Below are 8812 nucleotides of genomic sequence, written 5' to 3'. Positions count from 1 at the left end.
ATAAATGTAAATCTTGATATTTTTGGCGACACACTAATCTGAAACTTGTCACAAAAATTTTAACTCCAAGTAAATATTTACATTTCACATATAGTGAAAACAATCAAGGATGGCGCGATAAAAAAGCTAGTTAATGTAATTTGTTGTAAGCGTGCATTCAAATTTCATTTTATAGGCTATTGCTTATGAATGATTTTGTAACCCAATATTTCCAGTGCTCATGATCTGACTGTTAAGGTACCTTATGGATCTCGGGAAAGATTCTGAACATATTGGAACAGATAATACAAGAGTTTCCCCTAATATAATGTTTCTAGCCAAAGTAATTAGATATTTTTAAGTATTAAAATAATATTAGTAGAACTGTATGTAATGAACCTGCTGATGATGTGGTGCATTATAGTTGCAGGCAGATCTGTTGTCCAAAATGTCCAAGGAAGTACATATGCAGGACATACAAGTGAGTGAGGTAAAAACGTTACATTGAATTTTTGTATCTTTTGTTAATACTCAAATTATTATTATTTTTTTATTATCATTATATATATATATAGAGAGAGAGAGAGAATAAGTTATATTTTAAAAATCGACAACACTATCTGTAAAAGCAAACAGTTTTATTTTAAATTCTTTAGACAATGTACCTTTAAACATTTGATGTTAAAATGTGATGATACATGCATGTTATCAAAGCATTTAAATTGAGTTGCATATCATTCAGTCGGAGAAAAAAAATGTAAGATTATTTTTTTCTGTATGGAAAATTTTAATGTCATGGATCTTATGCAGTTAAAAATCCCGGTTATTGACCGTTCCGTCCTAAAAATTTAGCGCGACCTCCCGTTTTGAAAGAAATCTTGTTTAACATAATTTGCTAACATATTTTGCATTCTGTAACCCACCTTGTTAAAAAGTCGATCATAATTGACTTATTTATGTCCTTTAAACTGAACCTGTTTACACATTACAGATCGCACGATGTGTCTGATGGTCCACTGCTCGCACTTAACTTTGTATAGAGGTGCAACAGTTGGAATGCAGATTGTATTGCAAATGGGCACAAGTACATTGTATGAATATTGTAAATGAACACAAGTAAATGTATAAAGTTTAGACCTGATCGGAGAGAAAAATACTACTATAGAAAATCAAAATTTTGACTATTGTAATATTTCAATGTATCAGTTTTTACTATGAATAAAATGAATTTTAAATTTTCATCTTCCAATTATCAAATATGATCTTTTTTAAACATTTAAAGTAAATATTGCCTGAATGTTCAATTTTTGTTTATGAGATGCTGTAAAAGAAGCTGTAAAAGAAGTTTTAAATTAAATCTTGGTATAAAACCTAGGTTTTGTAGAAAAGGTTAGAATTAAAGTATTCCGGTAATTCGAAATATTAAAGAATATCAAAGTATTTTTCTAGCAATTTATAATTTGCAATAGTGATAAAAATTAAGTATTTTAAATTTTGTTAGGGTAGAAAGTGCTTTTTTTATATCATTCTTATCATTTGCAGATTTACGGGAATAAGGAATGCTCTCATATGAACATTGTGATGCAAAATTAAATGACTCCACCCTTTTTTGATGTAGCTAAATATTACAAGGCAGTTTATCCCTCTACGACAATTTCTAAGTGAACTCTTCAGTCTTCCTTTTATTCTTGAACTTAGATACGTACTCCCTTTCCCCTTTAACTAGGTCGACATATAGTTAATTTTCAAGTGTTAAATTATCCAGTCTTTAAGGTAAATCGGTACATTTTAGACCAATATTGCTGATACCCCATCACACGATTATTTTTTAAACGTACTAGTATTACATAAATTCAGAGTAGATAAGATGTATTTTGTATTTTCTGCTTAAGGTAAACATTTAACTGCATAAAAGAAAATAATAAATTGGTATAAAAATTAGTAAAAATGTTGCATTGGTTAATTTCGACCGCACCAGGGGTAATTTCGACCCCTACAACATCAGAGAGAAGGATAACTCTTGCAATGAAAAATAACTCTGCATGTCGCATTTTTTCGCGAAATTTATGGCTCGAGAAACTAAATTTTCTTATTTAGATAATACATGTATCTCCTTAAATACATGTATCTCCTTAAATAAAGTTAAAAACAGTGGATAATTATACATGCAAGCATGCTTGTAAATTCAGTAAAGAGCTGGGGTGGGTAAAAGTTTTTCAATAACAGATTATGAACTGCTGCCTAAGGCACTGATCTTGTTGTATCTTAATTCACCAATTCAATATTTTGTGTCAAAAAATTACGCAAATAGAAAAAAAAGATTCCACAAATGATTAATTTGTAATGATTTTTGAACTGCCCAACCACAAAATGGCTTTTATTTTATATCGTTTTTCACATCATTCATACTGTTTATGTACTAGCAGCATGAGAGTTGTGAATATTGTTACATTGTATATTCCGATCTTCACATATACAGTCCATTTGATATGTGTTGTATTACACATTATGTTTAAAATATACGTGTATTTTTAAAAGAGTTAGATCCACAGAAATTAGATTATGTCATATAAAAAGATTTTTACGCAAGCAGTTATTCACCCCACCCCCCACCCCCCCATCTGGTCATAACAAATACACTAAAACAAACAACTCATTTATTACTTATTGTCATGATTTTTTTTTCAACATTGTCGCAGTTCGTTTGGGATACTGTTCCAACAGTTTGCAAACTACTCACGGTTGCCTTGTGATAGGGCGTTCGCTTCGTGATCAGGAGGCCCGGGTTCGATTCTCGTGCCTCGTCAGAGCTATAACGAAACCCGAAACACCTATTAGGTAGTGACTCTATTCGCCAAGCGCCCGGCACTAGAAGTGAAAGTCAGCGTCTTTCGGGTAAGACCTAAAAAAACCGGGATAGACGTTGCACGATAAAGAACCCTCGCTGCTCAATGGTCCTGAGTGCGGAGTTTAGGTCTAAATTTGAAGCCCTTCACCGGCATATGAGCGATAAATTCTCGATTGGGACGTTAAACATACAATCAATCATTCTAATAGTTTGTGTTTCTTGACTGTGTGATACGATATGATAATAAGGCCTACTGATGGTTTGCAAGTTTTCGACAGCCCGATTGAAAGTCTTGTTCTCAAAAGCTTTCGTAATACTAAACAGCATTCTGAGAGTATTGCATAAGCAATACGTCAATGTATTTGTTCATCGTCACCGAAACAAGTGAATCATGTGCCTTTTATCCAGAATGTGGTCTTTTAATGGGACCCAAATATAACTCTGCAAATATAGACTTCCCAAATATAGGGGCGAAATGTATTCTTTTTTACAAGTTAAAAATGGATATGAAAAGATTACTGCTTACTTACATTTCTGTTACAGTCGAAAGACAAACCTGGCGGAACTGTCAGACTTTTGACAAAGAAAAATGTTACTCTTGGAGCTATTGTTGTACTTCTAATTGTCGGTATAATAGCAGCAGTTGTTTCTCTACTTACACTTGGACAGGATAGGGACAAGAAATTACGTACGTAGTATATATGTATAATCCCAGGTAAAAAAAAATTAGTTATAAAAACAACAGTGTAGATTCTGAACTTCTCTAAGAGACGTTACTCAATGTTCCCCAATGCAAACAATTGGCATGAATTGCACCTTTATTTTAAGGAAAAGATATTTTATACACGTTCTTGCAATTTAAACTTTTTTTTTTTACAGAGAACCAGGATTGCCCCAATGTGCTTTCTCCTGGAATGAGCTACCCTGCAGTAGGAAAAACAGGTAAGTTGGAGAAGTAAGAAAATTTAAAAAATAATAACTGTATTATCACTTATTTTTGTGGCGGCAAATTTTAATAGTTTGAAGGAAAAAAATCTAAGTTGGGGTTGACTTGATTTCTTGATTTTTAAATATTCATATTTCGCGGTGAAAATGAATTCGTGGGTCTCTTCATACCACGATAACAAAGAAATTTAAACCCCAATGAAAATTAATGTTTTCACAGTATATTTCCGTCACCTAGATTCACGGTACAATCTTGTTTGTATTTAAAAACACTTTTAAACTGCTTCACCTGTTAGTTACTTTCTGTTGAACACAATGTTTAAAAAACGTAATTTATGTGATATGTTTGCTTTACAGGAATTCAGGGTCGTCAATTCTTGGTTTGTTTTACTGAGAATCACCCAAATGCTAGAAACCAAAACAAGACAATATATATTTTATCAGATGAGGAATTTGAGTTTGTGTTGATTTCGAAGTTTTTAGATTCACCACAGTTGAATACGGAAGTAAAGACACAGTCGATCAACTTTAATAAGGAGATAAACGTCATAAATACGATTGCACTGTCCAGTTTCCAAGTCGAACAAAAAGCACTACTGATCGAGACGACCGAGGACGTGTCCGTTATCATTATCGATAATTATATACATACGTCTGATAGCACTACAATTTTACCATTAAAGTCGTTATCGAATTCATACATCATTTCTACTGCAAAGGCAAAATCCACGATAGTAAAAAGTTCACAATTTGCGATAGCTTCCCCACAAAATGGTACTATAATTAGAATTAAATTTCATTTTGATCCTGATTCCCCAATAATAATTAACGATACAACATACCGAAATGGCAGTGAAATGACTCTTGTCTTGGATGAACTTCAAACCTATCAAATACAACACTGGGCTGATATGTCAGGAACAGTTATCAATGCAACTTCCCCTCTCGCAGTTTTCGCTGGAAGTAATTGCAAAATAATACCTTTTATAAACAGCACTGAAGCTCAAAGTTGCGGTAAGCTTGATGAGCAAATTCCGCCAATTGATAGACTGGATAAAATGTATATTGTTCCACCAAACTTTAACAGAAATGGAACATTCCTGAAAATCGTGTCTCCTTTCGAAAACCGCCTTACATATAAGATTGGAAATAAACAAACAGAAAAAACTCTTAATCCAAGTGGATACCTTGAAATCTATTTTTTGAATGATGAAGTTGTTGTAATAGATTCAGAAAAGTCAGTTTTGGTCACTAGTTTTGCTACTGGATCTTACGTCACAGGTGACCCTTATATGATAACTGTACCAGGGATAAGGCAGTATACAGATAAATATCTAGTGGAAATCCCTGAAAATTATAAGGAAAGTTACATCTGTTTAATGGTTGAGGAAAAATCTCTTCACAACCTGGTATTAAATGGAACAGAAATCATACAATTCTTAAATGACACGAAATTCAATGCCACCTTGACGATAAGGGACATCAACTTTGTCGTTCTAATTCTTCAAGTATCGGGAGGTATGTTAGATATTAAATCTTCCAATACTGCGGCTTTTGGCTTAGTCGTGTATGGTCATAGGCAGGAAGACGGACACGGGTTTGCAGGAAAAGCAGTGTTACCCGACATATGTGTTCACTCTTATGAATAGTAAAGGCGACTTTTGTGTCATTTTGATATCTAGCGGTTTCCAATATGCCATCATGAACAGGTTATTATTTCGGAACAAGAATCAACGTAGTCCTGCTTAAACAGCGATGAAAAATATACAACCATGGAGACTCTGTGCTCTGATATATCTTTTTTAAATCATACTATTCGAAATGAAAACGGTGTTTTCTATATGCATACAACAAAGAATGCAATAAGAGACTCGGTTGATCAAAAAAACACATTCAAGGTTGAATCGTCATATACATAGTTACGTAATTCATCTTAATCAATATAGTCACTAAACGAAAATTAGTAATTAAGACTTTAAAAAGATGGATATTTGTACATTGTTTATGTGCATAAAATCGATGGGTCACTGGAGTTTCAACAAAGTGGAACACTATCTTAACCAGATACATGAATTCGTTATGCTATGGAGACGAAAAAAAAACAATAAGCAACAAATTTAGAGCTTTTGTATTACGTTCGTAAAACAGAATCTCAAATTCGATTGACACTCTTACAATTATTCATTCGAACTCAAGGATCCGTGAAGTCGTCGAAGGTGAGTGACAGAGGGCAAGAAAAATAGTCATTTCACTATGACATTTTAAGCTTGATTGTGCAAATTAGAGTTTTTCAATTATTTTAATTGGGCACGTATTGGACATAAGGTTTTAACAATGCCACGATCTTTATCATGAGGAATTTAATAAGTGGTAGAATGTTTTTAGAACGTATATATCAAAGATAACACTGTATTTATAGCGATTTTATTAGTGGTAGTATTTTATTTATATGTATCAATCCAAAATTAAAGTGTGTTTATCCAAGAAAAAAATGTTTTGTTTGTTTGTTGTAAAATGTTCCTCGAGAGAATTTTTCACTCATATTGAGACGTCACCACTTGCCGGTGGAGAGCTGCAAATTTTGACCTATGCTCGGTACTCAGGGCCATTGAGCAGTGAGGGGTCTTTTTCGTGCCAGCACTTACTGCGACACTGCACCTCGGTTATTTCAATTGGGCACTTATTGGACATAGGGTTTTAACAATGCCACGATCTTTATCATAAAGAATAATCTTTTCCTAGAAAATTTTAACACACATTGTGGTTCAACCCCTGCATAAATGGATTGTGAATTTAAAAGAACAGATAATATTTTTTTTCTCTCAAAAATCATCAAAAGAACAATTCTAATCTATGTTTATGCGAGTAGAAAAAAAAATCCAAATAGAATTACATTTTTCATTCAAAATAATTGTTATGTGCTCAAGTGAGCAAACAAAACTAAGTTTTGTAATGGAAGTCAATGCATTTTTATGTAAAAATAAAACAGTAATTGGAAAAATTCTATTTTTCTTGATTCAAAAGAGGAAAATCGAAAAAACAAAACTGTACGTGCATATATAGAACAATATAAAATTGTGTTAGAGGAAAATAGTAACATTTTTACCAATGATAACCATTCCATTGGTAAAAATGCTGGTATGAATGCTTCCCTTTTCTCTTCTTTTTTCTATTTTCCGCTTCTTCCTCGGTAAGTTCCCCCCCCCCCCCCCCACATATTCAAGGAGGAAACTTCCTTTCGCAAAGTTTTTCGTTGCAAAAACACCAGATCCTGTTAAAAATTAAAGCATTGACGAAAGATTTGTCACAGAGACATTTTCTTTTGAACTTTTTGTAAGACACTTCACTACTACTAGGATTTTTTTAATTGCACAAGAAAATTCAAATTCACAAGACTTAGTATATCTTTTTTCAACAAATAAAATTGTGTCTGCTCATTTAAAAAACAACATTGAAATACTTTATCATGTTTATTTGAAAAGCAAAGTTAATAGCTAACATCAGTGAAATTAAATTGCTCTTTTTTCCCAAATATTACTATTAGGGTAACATAAATCATTGTACACCTGCAACTTCCAGTTTTACATTGGGCTGATAATTTCTCAGAGCAAGTTGTAATATATGCATATTATAATGAATAATGTTACATTTTTATTACCAATTTCTGCATTTATATATCTTTATAGGCCATCTTTATCTACGCCAGCTTGGCAAAAGAATTCTGCTTCTTCCTTGGGACTTGTACGGCGTTTCTGACAATAACAATCAACAGATAAATGCAAATTGTGTCTTAATTATAAATGAATTCATTTAAAATCAAATATCTATCATTATTCTCTTATTTAATTAAATTATAATTTTTAACAAAATTTTACTCACATTCAAAAGATGCTGGTTTTCTAGACTTTGTTTTAACTACAAAAATCAAAATCAAAATACTCAGAACTGTAAGATGAACAGAACTTAAATGGGCCAAAAATTGACATAATGTAAAAAACATGTACATGTACATATTGGAACATCTAAAACAAGGGAACCTAAAAAAAGTAATATTGCAAGTATTATTGACTTGTAAAACTGCTTCTTTTGGTATTCAATTTCCCTTTAGTCGCCCGCATGGCGCAATGAACATTATGAGACAACAGATGGCAACTGCAGCAGTCGGATGGATTGATTGATTGCATGTTGTTTTACGTCCCATTCGAGAATTTTTCACTCATATAGAGACGTCACCATATACCGGTGAAGGGCTTCAAATTTTGACCTTTACTCGGCACTCAGGGCCATTGAACAGTGAGGGATCTTTATCGTGCCAACGCCTGCCGTGACAAGGGACCTCGGTTTTTAAGGTCTCATCCGAAGGACCCGCAACTTTCACTTCAAAGTGCCGAGCGCATGGCGAAGGAACAGTTGCTACCTATTTTTTATCGACTTAGGTCTGTCGCGGCCGAGATTCGAACTCACGACCTTCCGATCACGGAGCGAGCTCTCTACCGTCTGAGCTACCGTGAACGGTGCAATCGGATAGCAACCGGTATATGAAGTTTTAGATGTCATTTTTGACAAATGATTATTTATCTGGGCTGCATTCAAGTTGTACACATTGTTGTTGTAAGAACTACGCACGCTAACTCTCGATTCCCGCCTACATTTTACAACCATTAAATTGATAAACTATACTATACACAATACCAAAGGCGATTTGGCCATAAAATCCTTGTTTAATGCAAAGAAGAGTTCAATTGTAATAATTAATAATTTTGATACCAGTGTTAACTAGTTAATTACTCTTAATTCCAACTCTTTTTTATAAGGGGGTAGACAATGTTTTCCATTGAAATCGGGTTTGAAAGCATCAGCATAATTTAAAATATTCTTGGATATGGATAAATGATCCTTAATTCTTTTCTTATGTTTCACGCACATAAAATTAAACAAATGTTATTGATAAAATACAACGTTTAAGTTGTAAAACCCTTCAAAATTGGTTTAAAAAAATGAGCATGTTTGTCGTTTATTGTCTGTAAAGATATGCCCCCC

General features: G+C 33.2%; 1 protein-coding gene across 1 annotated transcript; it reads left to right on the top strand.

The window, feature by feature from the left end:
• The first annotated feature begins 244 nt into the window (after positions 1-244).
• LOC133180191 (IgGFc-binding protein-like) lies at positions 245-5421 on the top strand. Its single transcript, XM_061314758.1, has 5 exons — positions 245-322; positions 404-460; positions 3371-3515; positions 3707-3769; positions 4130-5421. Exons 1-5 carry the CDS (start codon positions 245-247, stop codon positions 5419-5421), a joined length of 1635 nt encoding a protein of 544 aa, XP_061170742.1.
• Positions 5422-8812: the final 3391 nt, after the last annotated feature.

Source organism: Saccostrea echinata, unplaced genomic scaffold (genome assembly GCF_033153115.1).
Source record: "Saccostrea echinata isolate AGI-Se365-2 ecotype Australia unplaced genomic scaffold, CSIRO_AGI_Sech_v1 ptg000006l, whole genome shotgun sequence".
In the NCBI taxonomy this organism is placed as follows: domain Eukaryota; kingdom Metazoa; phylum Mollusca; class Bivalvia; order Ostreida; family Ostreidae; genus Saccostrea; species Saccostrea echinata.
Note: the sequence above shows the minus strand (reverse complement) of the source record. Positions and strands in the feature narration are given on the sequence as shown.